Source organism: Nyctibius grandis, chromosome 8 (assembly GCF_013368605.1).
Source record: "Nyctibius grandis isolate bNycGra1 chromosome 8, bNycGra1.pri, whole genome shotgun sequence".
Lineage (NCBI taxonomy): Eukaryota > Metazoa > Chordata > Aves > Nyctibiiformes > Nyctibiidae > Nyctibius > Nyctibius grandis.
In genome coordinates, this window is record NC_090665.1 from 23,096,927 (window position 1) to 23,114,933 (window position 18,007).

The window sequence follows — 18,007 nt, forward strand, 5'->3', positions numbered from 1 at the left end:
GTGACATTTCATGCTTTAAATTAGCATTTTCTTCTTTACAATTTATGCTTTTGTGCTAAATCAATAAACTCCTTGATTCTGTTGTGCTGTTTTGGGAGGGTTTGGTTTTTTTTTACACATAACGCTTGCAGCCTTGACTCAGGAAACCGATCTGTGTGTGTGTATAGCAGTTAAATACCAGTCCACCCAGCCTGGTAGCTGGAAGGGCCACCAGTATGATTCACAGGGCCGTGGTGGTCTCTTAGTAGCCCCCTTGGCGAGCCCACCGCCATTTTCCTCACATCAGGGCCGCCATTTTGTTGACCCCGCCCTCCTCGCCATGGCAACGGCGGGGCCCGCCCCCAGAGCAACCAGAGAGAGGCGATACCTCCGAACGCGCAGAGCGGCACCCCGCCGGCCGGCCTTATAGCGGAAGTGGGTGCCCGCGTGACCGGAAGTTCCGGCGCGGAGGGGAAGAGCGGAGGTGCTGTCATGAAGCCGGCGGTGGACGAGATGTTCCCTGAGGGAGCCGGCCCTTACGTGGATCTCGATGAGGTGAGGGGGTGTTGGGGGAGCTGTCTGCGGGGATGGGGGTGGCGGGGCCGTGCTGCCCGGAGGCGGCTCAGCGCCTGCTTTCTCAGGCAGGGGGAAGCACAGGCCTGCTGATGGACCTGGCCGCCAACGAGAAAGCTGTGCACGCCGACTTCTTCAACGGTGAGGGCCGTCGCGTTCCGGGGGTGGGGGGTAGGGGGTTACCGCGGTTCCTGCCTGCCCGGCGGGGGTGGTAACGCCTTGGGCCTGCCGGGTAGCGGCTTCAGAAACTGAAGGTTATCGAAACAAACCTCGCTTTGTTTCTCTCTAATCTCATGTCTTTGGTGCCTGGTAGTCGCTGAAGTTCTCACTAACCGCCCTTCTGTTGAGCACTGTCGTGAGAGCGCTTCAGTGTTCAGTGATGCGGGTGGGAGTGATATAATGCGTGTTCCTCCTCCCCTGGAGGTTCTGGGCGATTTAGCATGTTAATCACGACAAGGAAAAATGCCTTTATCTGTTTGCATGCCAAATAGCTTATGTTAAACTGTGCAAGTACATACAAAAACGTGGACAGAACTTCACAAAATTGTTTCTGGGTGTTGCTACTTTATAGATAATTCTTTGATCGTTTAAGGTATGCATGCATATGTATCCAAAGCAAAATAAAACTTTGGGGTTTTTATATGCTTTCTGCATTTAAAATTAAATTGTATGCATATAAGTATATATAGCTGCTCTTAGAGAGGAGAACAGCAACGTATCTGGCCTCTTAGGGGTAGAATATACAACACCTCACATTTGATGACTAATGTGTTTTTTTTTATACTTCTTAAGAAGTATATTTAGGCATTTCAACAGTGATTGTCAGATATGTTATTAAATCTGGTCGCTCTGGTGGTGTTGATGTCACAAACTGGTATTAATTCTGAAATAAAGTAGGTTTCTCATGTTCCTCAAGACTTAGAACACAGGAGAAAAAGGAAGTTCAGCTTTGATATACTTTCAACAGTTGTGAGGGACCTAGCTCTTTGTTGGAGCTGCCATATTCAGGAGTATTTCCATGAAGTTCTACCATCAGGTTGTGGTATTATATTCCATTGGTAGTTTAGGACTCTTCTAAGTGAGGACTAATCCTCAGATTATTGTATGGCACTTGTATGTTCCTTCTGTAAGAATAAAGACTTGGTTTCAGTTAATGTTGTGAGTTTATACTGAATATACAAAGAAGATGCAAAGCCAGGTAGTTAAGAATACTTCCCAAAGATGACTAGAACAGCTATGATTATCTGGCCACATTGCACTAGTCTGAACGAGACGAGTTTTCTGAGAGAGAAATGTTATTAGCACATTCACAGCAATGAAACGTTTTTAAGGAAGGGATTTTTAACAGCAAATCACAAATGTGAATGTCAATCTGCAAAATTTATAGGTGTGTGCCTGGATACTCTGACCTAAAGCCAGAATTCTGCACAAGTGTCTGCACCTGAGACTTGCTGCATGCAGAAAGCTAGTAATTGTTTTGTTCTGGAGTCTGGGAATCATGGTTGATCCACTCTGAATGTGATGCATTTATAAAAGCACTTCCTTTGAAGCTTTACTTTGCTTTCATGAATTTAATTGCAAAGCTTGCATTGTACAAGTGAAGCGGTTTAATTTGTGTGCGATAGAGAGCGTATACTTGGGTCAGCCTTTCTTTCTTTTCTTCCCACCCTGATGTTGCATTTCTAGTAACTGATGGTGCAGTAACTCTAATTCACTTAATTCATTTTTATTTCTGTCTTTGATCCAGATAATGAAAAAATGTACTTGTGGAGTATGTGCATATGTAACAGTTGAAAGTTTTAAGGTTAATTTTACCTTGTCTTATTTTTCTGACTAGATTTTGAAGATCTCTTTGATGATGATGACATCCAGTGAACTTAGTTGTCCAGCTGTGTAGTGCTGAGATGCAGATTTTTCTCTAGGATCGCCTGTGGTGTCCATTATTTATTAAAATAATCAAAACGGGAAAATCACGGAGGGGGAGAAAAAACCTGTATAAGCTGCTTGGGGAATATGAAAACCAGATGGTTAAAGATAACTAAGGAGGGAATTGTGGACTGTTGTTTCTAGGAAGCTGTGTGTGGATTTTTCTTAAAATTTTACTTGCTGATGTGCTTATTCAATAAACTACTAAAAAAAAACCCCTCTCTCTGGGATATACTTTGAAAGTAGATGTTGCTGTGTTCCAAGCTCCCTTAGAGAATGACTTTTTTAATTAAATAAAGCACTGTTACTTTTGGATATTATATGAAGTTACACGGCAGGGCATACTGCTGCCTAGACAAGTTTTGTTCATCCCATGATATAGGATTATCTAGGGCTGAGACGGTTGCTTGTTCTGAATAGTCTGACTCTCATTTGTTGGTCACACTAAAGAAGAGTGTGCGTTGTCTTCTGTTTCAAGATAGATACTCAGCTACTGTCAGTACTTAACTTTTAATCTAGGAAGCACAGGAGTAAAAAGTAATATCTGGCTATTTTAAGCAGAAAAATGTTCTGGCCCTGGGAATGCTTGGGTTTAAAAATCTAATTTAATGCTTGAAATTGTACTCTCTATAGAAAGAAAATCATTTTAGGATTCTTTTCTTCTGCAGCAGGTAATGTAATTATTCATACTTGTAAGTCTAGTATATATGAATCAGTCTGCTAGATATTAACTCAGATTTTGACAGAAGTTTTCAGAAGACTTTTAGAAATATTTGATTTTGCACCCTTCAGTGACCAAAGTGAATCTCTGAATGAAAGGAGCAGGTGAGTTTTTATTATGTTATTTCAGAGTCAAGAGGTTAATCCTGTCTAATCTTAAGTACAGTCTGTATTCCATAAATTGATCACAAAAATAATGTGACTGATCTTTCTTTGAAGACTTCATACTACTTAAATTTCACCTGGAGTGAAACCCTTTCCTCTTCTGTTTCTTTCATGTGTTTTTTTTTTCTCGGGTTTGCCTTAAAAAAGGAAATCTTAAATGTAACAGTAAGTATGGTGGCCCCTGAGCTTAAAAATGTAAACACAATAAAACCAGTAGGGCTTAGGTGTCTTTTTATTGTGTTCCTGTGGGTTTCTCAACATCCTCTGTTTCATTACGCAGTGTACCTTAAATCAGCATTCTGGCATTTACTCTGCTTAGCGTCTGACGTTACAACGTGTCCCTGAAGGAATGGTCTTGTTTGAGAAATGAGCTGCTGCCAGTAAATGGAGGCTGCACTCTGGGCAGGTGCAAAGGATGAAACAGGGTTAAGAAGCAACCCTTGCTTCCTCTGCTCTTTTAGCTGCTGTCTTTTGCTGGTGCCCAGATTCCTCAAGATGGTCACCTTGGCTTTGGAATACTTGCTTGTCCTTGTTTTATACAGACTTCTTTGTTTTTCATTTGCCTGCCTTAAGTTTGATCACAGCAACAGGAGTGTATTCTGTGATACAAATCCATCTTGAATAGTTGCTCTTCAATATGAATGGTGTTCTAGTCCCTTCCACCTTCTTTTTAGAGGTACTCAAAACCTCAGTGAACTGTTGGTTTAAAGGTGCTAATGGTGAGTAATTCTGGTTTTGTAATGTCTTGCTTGATCAAAACATGGAACCTGTCTTCATGAAACTGGGTAGAGGGCAAACAATGCTCATGGGTCCAGCACAGCCTAGAACTCAAGAGTTTTCAACCTGGGTAGGCTATAGCTACCCGTTCAAGGTAGGTATAGCTAACTTTTTTTTTTTTGTGAAGCTTTCCAGAATCTCAATGTTTCATGTTTAAAAGCAGCATAAATAGTACTGCTGGCATCTGGGAGATATGGTGTGCCTGTCTGTAGGGAAGGAACTTACTCTGTGCAGTGTAAAAGTGTTTGGGCTAGTAAAATGCCGTATGATGAAAGCTGCTGAATTTCATGAACTGCTTTGTTGTCCAGCTGATGCCGCTCTCTCTGTAGCTACTGTGAGTACTACGTGGTTCTTTGATATTACTTCCCAGGTGCTAAGCTTGCACTTAAATCCAGTAACTGCCATGGGTTTGTTCTCTCGGGATTAAGTGAAATGAACAGGCATGTTTTTCAGAGCCAGAATAGGGTGATACCGAGGGTATGTATGTTGCTGTAGCTGTCTGGAGTATAAAGATCTCTCCTTTGCAATGAGACTGGGTGAGGAGTGTGTATGTAGCTTCCTCTTTCTAAAGAGGGCTGTCAATGTGTGAGAACTTTCATCAGGAACTGTAATTTGGGTCTCTTTTGGGACAGTATTAATATGGAAAGGCTCATCTGAAGAATAAAATGCCCTTCAGCTTTACATTGTTTCTGTGTTATCATTTGTCAAGTCTCAGTCTAATTAGTCTGCAGGCAATCAGCCTGTTGTCAGGAAATAATCACAAGATGTCAAAATCTCTAATAAAAAAATGATTTAAAGGGCATTTGCCTGCCTTGGCCATTTAATTTACTGAACTGTGATTCCTGTACCTTTTGTGGAGATTGACACCACTCATAATTGGTGTTTCTGAGTGAAAGGATAAGCCTCTTCTAGCAGCATTTTGCACACATTTAGTCTAATATATATTATTTTATAAGCTGCTGGGTACTGCTCGGTATTTTGAAGTCCAAATAAAGTCTCTAGTCTGAATAGATTTATGGAGGTACTGAGGTGTCACGAATTGTCGCACTGACTTCAGTGGGACAGCTGGCAAGACTGACCTTCTGCCTCAGTCTTGGCAGGATGAGGTCCTAAAAAGCTTTAGAAGGGGTGCAGCCAGTTGTGCAGCGCAGATGAAAAGGAATGGCTTCAAAACACTTAAATGTCAGCCTGTTCCCTTTGATACTCTCACAAGGCCAGTTCTCCGTTTGCAGGAAACTGCTAGCTGTCACAGTATATTCTTGGGAATTAAGAATGTGCCATCTGTTTTAAGCTGAAAATAATCAAGTCATTGTGAGGGAGAGAACGTTACCATGCTAAAGGAAGCTGGCTGTCAGCTGTGCATAATATTTCTGCAGTGCCTCTTCTGAGCTGGCTACCAGGTTAGCAGGAGAAGCCAGTGCTCCACTGCTCTTCAGGTGAGCAAGGACAGGCAAGCTCAGACCTAGTGTGGTAGTAGTGGGTTTTCCTTGGTTGTTTTGGGTTTTTTCTTAGTTAACTTCCAGGGAATTAAAATAAAAGGTTTTTCTTTTAATATTTTACTTCAATAATTGAAGTGGAAAGTATTTTTCTCAATAAAGAAGGAATTGATTTAGATGAATAAATCAAGTCCTTCCTGCTTCCCCAGGGTGCCGGTAAGCTGGCAGGCATCTTCCTGCTCTCAATGTGCAGTTGTTCAGCACTTGAGAACATGCTGGGCCGATGACAGTGCAGCCCTGTTCTCTGCCAGTCCCCCTCTCCGTGATGGGGCTGGAATGTGAGTGTCTCATCAGGGCTCTTGGAAAAGCAGTAGCACAATGCAAGTCAGTCCTTGGCAGCAGGGACGGCTTTGAGGACAAGGATTTGCTTCCATGTTTTTACTTACAGATTAATTTTTTTTAGTTTGCCTTTTGTACTTGTTCTGGTTGGTCTTTGCCAAGCAGCAGGGAGAGAATCCTGACCCAAATTAGAACCTTTTTCTCAAGCTACTACAGGGAGTGCAGAGTAGAGGGAGAGAGGAAGTGTCTTTTAAAGCGTTTAGTATGGCCAAATAGGGCCTTTTTGGTGAATACTTCTTTCTTATTGATGGAAAAGTCAGTTTGCATGTAGCAAATTTCCAGTCAGCTCTAATTTTAGCTGTGCTTGTACTACCTGGTCTGTGGGTGTGACATGTATGTACGAGCCTTATATAATCTTGTATGAACTCATGTAAACTTACAACCTCTTGAGAGAAAAGACCCTATTTTGTATATTGCTGTGAATAGACATACAGCTGAGAATGTAATGTGTGGGGTGGGTGACTGAGCAAGGGAGTATGTATCAACAAGGGAATGTGACAGGTCATCCCTGGTACTGACAGGAGCTGCACCCACCAGGGCAGTGTGAGTCCCCCTGGCCCAGCTGAGGATGCTTTGTCGAGGACACTCACAGAGGGGACTCCTGTCATTGGACAGTGACTGTGCTGTTGGAGAGCTTCCTAGTCAAAGTGTGCCCCAACTCCCAGCTCCCAATGAAGCTTGTCGAGCAATGTGCTGCTAGGTCTTTTGGTCTCCTCCTGCTCTGAAGTTGCCTCTGCACCGTTGGGATACAGGTACTGTGGTGTGGGAATTCCCCTTCTCTGTGTTTCGTGTTATCTGGGATGACAGATCTGCCTTGGCCTTCAAACGCTAACCAAAACATATTACAGAACTGGAATGGCTTCTCTAGAAATCCCTGTCAAGGCAGCAGAGAAGCTGTGCTGTCCTGACTCCTTTGGGCAGAGCACTGTCTTTTCACAGATGCCCGGAGGACGGGAGGGAGCTGGGTGTGTTGGTTCACACCCCCTGTCCTTCCCTGCCTGACCCTGTAAGGGATTTAGAGAGGGGCTTCAAGTGGGATCTGCTCTGCCTCCCTCCCTGATGCCTCTGCATAAAGGTGTCCTGCTTTAGGGGGGAGATCCCACAGATTGCCTTGTGGGTGGGAATCCTCTGATATGCCACACAGGAAGAAATAGGTGTTGACATTTAATGCTTCCATTTCATTGGGTTTATACCTTTCCTTCCCCTTGGTGTGGCTGGAGAGTAGCAAACTGCACCTGCATGTAAGGAGGTCACACAACTGTCCTCAGAGAGCAATGGTGTTATGCTGGGCTGGTCTCCTGGGATGAGTAGAAGGATGAGCTGAGGGTGGGTTTGCTGATTTACAATCCCATGGCAGACTGAGTCTTTTTATCATGTACCTACATCTAGTACAAACGTCATAAAGACACGTGGCAGCCTTGCTCCCAGCCTGGGTACGCTCACGATTGGTTTCCTCCAGAGTATTTCAAAAAGTAAGCTTTAAATCTGCTGTTTTTTCCTGCCTGGAAATACAATGGCTGATTAGCTAAACGTAGAACGATATCGTAATCCCTCTGTCTTCTTCCATGCCAAAAAGCCTCTAGTGACTCTATACTTCACAAATAAACACGATAGAAGTCTTGCAAGCAATTTATCTCTTTCTTGTAGCTCTTCATGGTTTAGTGCAGCTACTGTTTGTATTCCAATTAATTACTGGCACAAGCGATTTTGTGGGGTTGAGGCACAACAAGGATCAGCCTCTAATTGTGTTTAAAAGGGCCACGGATGCTTCCACAGATGGTTTCCATGCTGGATGGCCTGGCCAGTCTCTCCCACTGTAGCCACATTGTTTCTCCCTAATTGGTGGTGCAGTGACTTAAATCTTTGACTGGGGAGTGTTGTTGCTTTCCGCTGTCGAGACCGTGCGCTGTCTTTGAGCAGGGATACAGGGAGGGAGGAGTCCAACACAGCTGTCAGGGTCAAGGGAGCCCAGTGCTCTCTTTAGAACCTGCCCTAATTACAAAGCGGCAAATAAGACCTCATTCTTGATGTCTTCATCATATTGGCTGCTATCTAATGGGAGCTGCTGGCAATGTTTATGCCTAGAGGCATCCCATTTGTGTGCTTGCAGCAGTACTTCAGTTTCTAAAGGGAAAACCATCCATTTAAACCTGCCACAGCTGGAGAGGCAGTGAATAGTGAGACCTAACTTTGTACAAGGCATCTGTTGTCAGGATGGATTAAAAAAAAACAACCTAAAATATTTAAATTTGTTGGAGAACAGGTGATTCTGTGCCCTTTCAGCCTGTCAGTGTCATTCTTGGCTCTTTTGTGACAAGATAATTGCATGTTCAAAGCATTGTGCAGTCCTCAGGAGCCAGCCCAGGCCTTGGATGTGTGCCTGCTTTGGCCAGGTTTTCCCATCCCACAGGTTTATGAAGCATGGAGGGAGAGTAAAACCACAGCAACTCAGTCATGGCAAAAGGCTGCATTCATTAGGAACTCCCCTGAGCTCACCCCCCAGGACCTCGTCACCCTCCCAAACCCTCTTTGCAGCTCTCCCCCAAGAGCAGCCCAAGGCCAACGGGATGCCATGCAGGTCCCTGCCCTGGGGCTGCTGCGGTCAGCCTGGCTGCGTGCCCCTGGTGTGGCAGAGCCAGGGGGGCAGAGGTTTGATACCCATAGCACCTGTGGGGATTCAGGGGGTTCCTGGGCTATAGGGGCTCCCCAGGGGCTTGCAGCCTAGTGGGGTTAATTGGGGGCCATGCTCAGCTGCTGCCCCTGAAGCTTGTCAGCATGTTTTTTGCCTTACTGAGAACTCCCCCTTATTGAGATACCTGCAGGGGCTGGGCAGCCTCAGGAGGCAGTAACAGAGGTGCTACAGGCAGCTCCAGGGCTTGACCCTGGCTGCAGCGGGGCAGAGGGGTGTGTGTGCTGAGAGGGGGGTGCTTCTCCACCTGCCCTGCCCGGTGCCTGTGCTTGCTTTGCTGATGGGGTGAGCCTCTGTTGGGAGCTTTTCCCTGGAGGAGAGCAGGGAGGGGGCTGATTGCTGCTTCTGGGGGTGCAAAGTGGCTTTCTGGGTGGGTGGTGGCTTAAATTGGGGTTTGGTGCCTGCTAAGGAGGTAAGTGTGTGTGTCTCTTTAGCTGAGCTCTGTAGAGCAAGAATCTTACAGATTTCAGGTGAAAGGCTTCATAAAACAGCCCAAGTCCCTAAAGGGGGGGGTTGGACCTCTATTTCCATGCAGCGGGGGCTTGCCTCATTCACAGCCTGCTGCACTAACTGGGGGCTGGTCTGTTTGCTGGTTTTTGAGGTGCCTGGCTGGGACATGCATGAGCGATGCAGGTACCCTGCGTGGAGCATCCCTGTCCGAGCGGGGAGCTGGGAGGAAGATGGGCTCTGCTCTCACGTCCTGGAGGGCGAATATCGTGGTGAAGCTGCATTTCAGTCTTTATGGCTGTGAGAAGGGGGAAAAGCCAGTACGCAGAACAGCGGTGCCTTAATGGCTTTCTTTAAAATTTTTCCCAAGTGCTGTGTCTTACCGTGTTTACAGGGGTTTCGTTCTTGATAAAACAGCCTATAAAGGGTGTGCTATTCTCAAGAAGGGAATCTCTGCTTGACTAGGATTTTAGCCTGGGATTCAAACCCTTTGAAGTGTGTTTGTCCTGTAAAGACAGAAATCCCTGCTGTACTTTGGGGAGAGAGCAGCTGAGAGGAGGCTTGTGGTGGAGCTGCTTTGCTGCCCTCCTGCCCTGTTGCAGCCCTGGCCTTGGTTACTGCATCCACAAATACTCTTAAAAGGCAGATCCTGCACGAACCAGGCTGCCTCCTCCTTCATGCATCCTCGCTGCCTGCAGAGCCAACAGTACCGGTGCTCATCATAGTGTTTATTTTACATGTTATTGCCGTGGCTGTGTTTGGAGTGTTGGGCAGGGTTTGGGAGAGGTGGCTTGCTCAGCATATGTACATGAGAGACCCGCTGCCAGTTGAAGACCACGTGCTGTGTCATGCTCTGTTGTGACTGTTTGGGGAGGAACAGAAATGGGGTCCCCGTGCCAGCCCCCGCAGTGAGAGAGCGTGGGGTGGCTCGTCAGCCCAGCGGCTGAGGAACAGCTAGGGCGCTTTGGAGGGGAGCCACATTCCTGGTTTTCTGTATCTATTTTTGGTGTAGCAAATATGCCCCTCAGCAAGCAGCCTGACTCCTGCCCTGACAGCGAGGTGTCAGCCCTGCAGCTCCCCGGGCTGGAGCCAGAGTCCCCAAACCCCTCCGGTGCCGAACCCCTGCTCGGTGCTCCCGGGGAGCAGGGCACTGCAACCCCCCATGCCCCTGGTTTCGATGTTCCCGTGCAGCGTGCAAGGAGACGGGTGCCTGCGCGTGAGGCTGCTGCTCACAGGGGAGTTTGGAAAAGCCATTTACAGGGTGATAAAGAGGCTATATGTTTAGTGATTAAATAAGATAAAAGACCATATGTACCAATACACTGCATTCTTGTGGAGCTTTGTTATCTCATGGTCTGTGATAATGTTCATGTGTGTACATACAAGTCATATATTCTGCTCATATACGAATATAGCAGTGACTGCACTATTAGGTGACAGCCCCGAGCACCCCAGCCTGACGGCTGGGACAGGGGAAGACCCAAAACCAGAGCCAGGCTTTGAAACAAGGACTTCCAGGCTGGGTCTCTGCTGTGGGGCTTGCTTTGGTCCTTCGTGTAGCCCTCTGCCATCCCGCTGCCATGGCAGCCAGGAGGCTGACCAGGAGTCAGTGGTGACCCTGGATGTCTCCTGGGTGGCTGGTCATCTGCCACAAGGTCTGATGGCACCTGCGAGCATCCCGAGTGGCATGTGGGATAATGTGGAGGGCAAGCAAGCGTGTGGGGTTCAACAAGACTTTCCCATAAGGGCCAGCATGACCCCAGTCCCCGAGTTTCTAACACACAACTTGTTTCTTGCACTACAGCCATGGTGACTTGAGCTGGGAGATGCTGTTGGCCTGGGTGGAAGTCCCATTGGTATGGGTTGCGCTGGTGATGGGGCAGTTGTGGGGGGTGCTAAGAAATCCTGGGTTCTGCCCAGACATCAGATGTGCGTGGCAGTGTGAAAAGCCATGTCTAAGCCTCTGAGGGCTCGTGTACGGGATAAAACTGTAAGGACATTAGCTCCTGCTGCGTGGCAGCAAGGAAAGGAATAATTAGTTTTGGCTGCCTCTTGGGAACTAGTCTTTAAGTTAGTATTTCTTCCTAGTGTTTATCCCAAATGCCTCTTAGCACTTTGGTTGTTCCAATTTTCCCTGCCTTCAGAAAATCCATCTGAAAATATTTGAAAAAAATACTGCGAAAGCTCTGATTTCCTCCTTTCAATTTAAGCCTCTTATGCCATTTGATCCAGCAACTGCCGCATTTTTAAATCTCCTTTTGTTGATGGATTAGTTTTTTGGTTTCTATGTTTTGGTTTTTTCTTTCCCCTGTTCCCTTCCCTTTACTTCACACAATAGGAGCAGGGTTTTTCCCAGCTCTCTGAATCCAGAGAGATTGATGATCAGACTGAGCATCAGTTTGGCCCTTGCTAAATCTAGTATGCTTGAAGCCCCCCGGGCCAGCGGAGGCCCCCACTCTGGCTGGCCAGTCAGGGTGGATTCAGGCACAGTGGTTTTGGGGAAATAGTCTGGAAACCAGAGCTCGTCTTACCCATAAATATGGCAATACAGTGTGAGGTGGTGATATGCTGGAGCCCTGATGAAAGCTAGAGGGCGGGGAGTTTCTTGGGAAAGCAAAAGGGGGATGTCCCTGTGTGTGCCAGCCCAGAGTGTCCCCACCTTGCTGGAAAAATATGTTGGTTTTTTTTTCCTGGGCTGCCTGGTGAGGCTAGGAGAATGTCCCTTCAAACCCTTCCCAATGACGCATACAAAGATGTGGGAGCATTCTCATTGAGAGCGTTGTTTATTGTTGCTATTATTTGTAATGTGGTAATTCACCAGAGTGTAGAAAATGCTGCTGTTGGAAGTAATTTCAGTTGAAGCTCTTAATGCTGTTTTGTGCTTGTAGTAATGCATTAGCTCTGACTGTGTTAGCTTGTTCTGAAGCTTAATGGGAGTCTTCTTTGAACGTATCTGAGAAACCATCAAATCCTCTTCTAGCTAAAAGTCAAGCAAGCTCCTTGGAGAGCAGTTTGGTGGGCTTGCTACTAATGCCAGCCGTAATACTCTTCCCCATAAAGGTAACCTTGCTGAGAGCTAGAGCAGGTCCTGGGGGTGTTCATCCCAGGAGCCCACTCACACATGGGAGGTTGCGCCACCACCTGAAGCTCTGCCCAGCGGGTGTGCAAACCATTGCTTATGGCACACTTACTTGCTAGATCTCAACTTCTGACTGCGCTTGGGAGCTCTTCAGAGGGGAGACGGGACAGGATCCTGCCAGCTTGCAGATGGAAACTGTAAGATGCTGCTCGTGTGCCCCATGCTGGTGGCCTCTGAGCTGAACAAGTACTCGTGCCACCACTTCCAGCACCAGGTGGGTGATTTGGGAAGGGATGCCTCCACCCTGAGGTCCCCTCTGCCCAGGAGCCTTGAGGGACCTTCTGCTCTCCTGTCAGCCACGGTGTTTGCAGGGGAGCTGCTGGCATTTCTGAGCATCACAACTGTGCGGCCAACACGTCTGTGATCACCTCGGGACCCCCAAAGCCACATGGTCAACGGGCTGCTTTTGTTGCGTGGCCTCACTGATGTTCATAAGGCTTTTCAGATAAATCAAAAGAGAAGATCCCTGCCCTAACCGAGCATGCTGTCTACATTAGAGATAACGATAGGGGATAAACATAAAAAGAAAATCCAAGGATTAAAATCAATGGAAGTTAATAATCTGAATATATTCAAAGATCTGGGCTAAAGAAGGGAGACAACGAACCATGGGTGGAAGTCAAAGGCCTTAATAAGACAGGGATTTATGATGGAAAAAATGGAGCCACCTGTTCTAGCTGAAAACAAGAGCAGAGATGGCTTTCGTGAATAGTCTTCTCCCTCTTCTACTCAAATTTTAAAATGCTGGCTAAAATGTGTACCATTGGTTTAAATGAATTTAGGTGGTTAAAAAAGGGGAATTTAGAATGTGATATTTAAATGTAACAAATTTTTCTCTTGTCGCTTTCAAATTTAAAAAAAGGTTAGGCCGTCTTGAGAGTTACTCTTTCATGATGAGGCAGGAGTGGTGTTTGGATTTGGGCCCAGGTTTCCACAAGGAGAGCAAGAGCAGAGGTAGGAGTGAACTCTTGGTCCCATGGAAGTCACTCATGTATAACCTCACTGATCTCACAGGAGATAGGGTCCACCCTTGGCAATCGTTGCCCCGCAAAAAGCAATTTTTGGGTAAATACAGTATAGCTATAGCGCCAGTGCCCCAGGATGCCATCTGGGGCTAAGCCACCTCATCCTTTCCCATGCAGCACCCCCTGCTTTAATGGACATCTGGGTCTGGGTACAGGAGGAAGCCCATGAAAGTGGAATCGTTGATGTTGTCGGCATAGACGCCGTTGTTGTCCCCCTCCCCATACACCTGAAGCCAGACCTCATCCCCAGAGCTGAGGTGCAACAAGACAGAGCCACTCGCTTGGTCAACGTTGTTCTTCTGGAACTGGTCATAGGTGAAGATCACCGCCTTGTCCTTCTTGTAGAGGCTGACCTTGACATCCGTCAAGTAGACCGTCAGGTGGTAGGCAAAGTAGTACGTGCCGGGGATGCTGCAGAGGAACTTGCCGGTGCTGGTATCGTAGTGGTTCTGCTCGTTGTAGAAGATCTTGCTGAAGCGGATGGGGACGTTGGGGTGGGGAGCTCGCTCCGTCAGCCCCACGCTGAAGGCAGAGCGGTGGACAAAGGCACCTTCGCCCTTCTCCCCCATCTGCCCTGGGTATCCGGGAAATCCTCTCGGCCCTTCCGGCCCTGGGACTCCTGTTTCACCTTGGTCGCCTTTGGGACCTTGCTTACCTGGGGGACAGAGTGGGGACAGGGAGTTGTGTTTGCACTGTGCCAGCAGCTGCCCCCCACCGGCCCGAAATGCAGAACGGGCTGTGGCATGAGGATCTGCTCGGCAGCATGGAGCTGAGGAAAGGCTGGATGACCTCTACAGGCCCCATGAGCTGAGACAGTGAGTGAAAGCCCGCTCACCCCCCAGCTGTGTGCAGAGCTGCCAAGAGCAGCATGTCTGAAAAAACATCATTAATTGGAAAAAAACCCCACCAGACCAAACTCTTTGACTTGGACTGTGGGATGTCCATCCTTGGAGGTATTCAAAAGCCATCTGGACAAATGTCAGGCATGGACTCACCAGACGTGAGACCTGCCGGGGCTGGCCCTGAGGGCTGGGGCTGCCCCCGGGCTCCAGCACCCACGTACGCCCTGCTGCTCACCAACCTTCCTCTCCTTTCTCTCCCTTTAGTCCATCTCTTCCGTCTTTCCCATCCCTGCCGGGGAGCCCGTTGTGGCCGGGGTAGCCAGGCGCTCCTCCCATCCAGTTGGCACACGGCGTTTTGGGGTCGGGCTGGGTGTCCTGCGCGGCCACCTCGGTGCAATGGGGGGCCACCAGCAGCAGTGAGCAAAGCAGGAAGCCTGCTGGGCCCCTCATCGTTGGTTCCTGAGACGGACAATCGCTTTGTTAACTTTAATGGTTAATAGGGGGGGGGGGGGAAAAAAGGGAATAAAAACCCTGCCTTGAATAATGAAGAGGCACAGGAGACTAAAGTTCGAATCGACATGTCTGAAGGAACGCAATTCTGCTCGCCCCAAGGGCCCCTCCGCATCCAGCACATGTTGGCATGAGCTCCGTGAACCAAGCCAGGACAGGGCTCCTGGGAGCAGCGTGGACCCCAGCCCGGAAGCACATCCAGCGCAGAGAGGAGCGAACGCCAGAGCTGCTCCCCCAGTGCTCACGGGCGCTTTGCACGGGCACAGATGTAGCTTGGGAGCGAGTGCAGCAGATGCCAGGGTATCTGTGGCCGATTTCTTTGCAAAGCTCTGCTCGATTAGCCCGAATGAGCGAGCAGCTGATTACCAGTACAGGTCTGGCGAGGCTGTCTCAAAACCCCAGAAGCCTTTAAAGCACCTGCTCAGCTTTTCGCTGCACGTACAGCGTGAACAGAAGCTACAGCCAGGCTTTCCATCTCCTCTGAGCGGCCATGTGAAATTATTATACTGTTTTTTTTTTCCACCCGAATTATGGTTTTGGATTATGGGAAGACAAGTTGCACAGCGTTTAGGCACTGTAGGGTCCTACTCTTCTTTAATCTAGTTGCTTTGCTAGTCAGAGCAATTAGTGCGGCTTCCCAGAACCAGGTTGGTGGTGACACTCCACATCCAGCCTGGGGCTTTGTTCCAGTGCTCCCAGAAATCAGTGGGACCTTGGTGAGCTTTGGGTCAGGCTTTTAGGAAACAGATATTTTAAAATGACTATTGTTGTGTGATACTGCTCCCCAGGCAGAGATTATACCCTGGAACAATAAAGGTATCCTGTTATGAGGATTGTAAGTGGCATAATAGGCAATAAAAAGTGAGTAACAGCATAGCCATAAGAGTCCCTTAGCTCTGTAATCTTCAAGAAAAATAGTTCAGAGCAATTCCTTTGTAGGGTTGATTTTCCTAGGCAAGCTATTTAAGTGTCATATTTTAACTAATGTCTTATTAGCTCTCGTGTAATTGCTTCAAAGGAAGCTAAATAACAAAGAGGTTACTGTGATTTCAGTTTTTGCAGGATATTGGGGGGGGCAGTTTTGGGGCTGAGGGTGCCACATGGTTCAGCAGCCAGAGCCTGAACTGTAGGCAGTGTCCTGCGTCTCTGTGCTTTGGGAGGCAAAATGCCCCTTTGCCACAAGGGAGGCAGCGATCGCCCATCAACCAGGGTGGACAAGTGAAGCAGATGTCTATAGATCCTAAGAGTGGCTTGGTTTGGCAAGCGAGGGTGTGCATGTTTGGGCACACTGTGAGATGGCCACTGCCATGCCCCAGCGGGCAGCACTAAGCGGAGGGGCCCTGTCCCCTCGCCTGGGTGCCCTCTGGCTTGGCTCCATGCACGCACCCCTCCAAAATCAGTACGGGCTGTCCGGGGGTGTCTAACTGCATGAGAACACACTAGCGCTCAATAAAAATCTGCCCCAAAATTGCATTTCTTGAGCTGCGTTTTGGTGATTTTGTTGGGGCTAGTTCTGCTTTCTCACATGCTGCCTAGAGCTGAAATATCATTAAAATGTTAGTGATGTGCTCAATAGACAGCCCTGGAGCCAGGTCTTCTGCTGGTGCAAGATAAACCCCTCCTTTCAGGTCACAAGCGGTGCGAACTGGCAGCAGCCCAGAGCAGGGCTGCAGGGAGCTCTCCTGGCAGACGCCGGTCCAGCTTGCCCTGAAGGGCTCGAAGCGATGCCTGTCCCACAGCATCCCTGGGCGGCCCTTCACAGCCGTTATATTACACCATCTAGTTTTCTCCTTTCTAATAAGAAAAGTGTTGTGATATGCAAATAGAAAACAGTTCCTATTGCTACAGTTTGACTCGGCCACGAGTGGTTTGCGTGTTTGAGAAACGAAGCCGTTCTCTGGCATAGGTCTGTCTTGCAAGGGGAGAGTTTTAAGCTCTGTCTGCTAGGTCTGAGTTTAAGCTCTGGTTTAGGTATGATATCCCTTTACTGTATCTTTCCCATTTCTTTTTGTCTTTCCATCTGATGCTCAGCAGTGTAGCATGAAATTATCTGCTATATTTGAATGTCAGTTGTACCTTTCGGACAAGTAATAGATGAACTAAGTACTCGTGGTGGCTTTCAGTTCTTCCCTTGGCAGCTATCTTAAAAGCTCAGATGCCTTATATGAAGCTTGTCCATTTATCAGCAGAAAGCAGCATATCATCCACAAGAACAATGCCATTCGTAAGTGCTACATAGTGATTCAGACCATGATTCAGAATTTAAATTTCACATAACACTATATAAATATTATATGTTTTTATATATATTTTAAAAAAACACACCTCTGCGCAAAAGAGAAAACAAAATATCCATCTGTTTTCCAACTCTAGTATTTTCTTTAAAGGGTATTAACCAGGGGTTTGGCTTATGTTGATATTTTTCTTTTTGTAATTTCTTGTAGCATAGTTTTTGCTGATGTTCTGGCGGTGCCTTGCTCCAAGGGGCTCGCACCTTAAATCTGGGTGGTGCAGGTTTCTGGCAAGGAGCTGATACGACTCCAGGAGATTTGGGGCAAATCCGATCTTCCCAGGAGTCCTCAAGGAAAGAGGTGAATCGAAGGTGCCAGCACAGTACTTGCTGTTACAGACATGTGGTTTTCCACTGTCGTTCCTGACTACTTTTGATTTAGGAGCTTTGATCTCTAAATAGTGTTTCCAAAAACAGGAGTGTGAATGTGCGGGATATGAACCTAAGGGAGATCGGCTATCCTTGGTTTAAAATAATCGCTGGCTATTCTGAGAATAACTCTAAGAAAGGAAACTTCTTGCAAACAGAAAAGTCTGTCTGTCTGATTCAGCCCAAAAGAAGAGAAAATCCTGAACTTAGTAAGAGGGGGGAAAAAAAAAATCATGCTTACCAGCTGTTTTGAGTCCTAGTTGGCTTGCTGCAGTCTCTTTAGAAATGAAGTCCGGCTACCACATCGCTGTCCCTAAGGGCACGAGGAGCTGTCAGCTCAGACACTGCATTTTCCATTTGCTATTGCGCATGCTGACATCAAAGTTGGGTTTTCCCATTAATTTTTCCTGGCCATCACTTAACTTTTGAACCACTTATATAACGTGGTCACACTGGGATAGCTTGCAGTGATAGCCTTAACGGGGAAAAGATGGGTTTGGGGATTTGACAGGAACTGAAGGAGCAATGGTTTGCCAGGGAAGCCTGTGTGAAAGCCTGGGCATCCAGGGCTGGGCTTGTCCAGCACACGCTGCTGCTCCGTGTAAACTGGGCAATGTTGTTAGCAGCTGATGGAGAAAGTGTGTCTACAGCCTCATGTTAATGCTCTTGAATGTGTTTCTTTTCCAACGTGTTAGTAAATTAATTATTGTGGGAGAAGTTT

At 47.3% G+C, this 18,007-nt stretch overlaps 2 protein-coding genes across 2 annotated transcripts; one reads left to right on the forward strand and one right to left on the reverse strand.

Annotated features, from left to right (window-relative positions):
- The first annotated feature begins 425 nt into the window (after positions 1-425).
- COPS9 (COP9 signalosome subunit 9) lies at positions 426-2,590 on the forward strand. The gene is made up of 3 exons (XM_068406902.1): positions 426-534; positions 621-693; positions 2,390-2,590. Exons 1-3 carry the CDS (start codon positions 472-474, stop codon positions 2,425-2,427), a joined length of 174 nt encoding a protein of 57 aa, XP_068263003.1. The 5' UTR covers positions 426-471; the 3' UTR covers positions 2,428-2,590.
- Positions 2,591-11,875: 9,285 nt separating this feature from the next.
- Positions 11,876-17,649, reverse strand: ADIPOQ (adiponectin, C1Q and collagen domain containing). Its single transcript, XM_068406403.1, has 3 exons — positions 17,528-17,649; positions 14,357-14,576; positions 11,876-13,930 (listed from the first exon to the last, which is right to left on the reverse strand). The coding sequence occupies exons 2-3, from the start codon at positions 14,565-14,567 to the stop codon at positions 13,404-13,406; spliced, it is 738 nt and encodes a 245-aa protein (XP_068262504.1). The 5' UTR covers positions 14,568-14,576; positions 17,528-17,649; the 3' UTR covers positions 11,876-13,403.
- Between the last annotated feature and the right edge of the window lie 358 nt (positions 17,650-18,007).

Excerpts from the sequence above, each read along its gene's own strand:
- COPS9 (XM_068406902.1), top strand. The coding sequence starts at position 472 with ATGAAGCCGGCGGTGGACGAGATGTTCCCTGAGGGAGCCGGCCCTTAC. Across the intron at positions 535-620 it reads CTTACGTGGATCTCGATGAG|GCAGGGGGAAGCACAGGCCT; the intron begins GTGAGGGGGTGT and ends CTGCTTTCTCAG. Across the intron at positions 694-2,389 it reads GCACGCCGACTTCTTCAACG|ATTTTGAAGATCTCTTTGAT; the intron begins GTGAGGGCCGTC and ends TTTTCTGACTAG.
- ADIPOQ (XM_068406403.1), bottom strand. The coding sequence starts at position 14,567 with ATGAGGGGCCCAGCAGGCTTCCTGCTTTGCTCACTGCTGCTGGTGGCC. Across the intron at positions 13,931-14,356 it reads GGGAGAGAAAGGAGAGGAAG|GTAAGCAAGGTCCCAAAGGC; the intron begins GTTGGTGAGCAG and ends TCTGTCCCCCAG.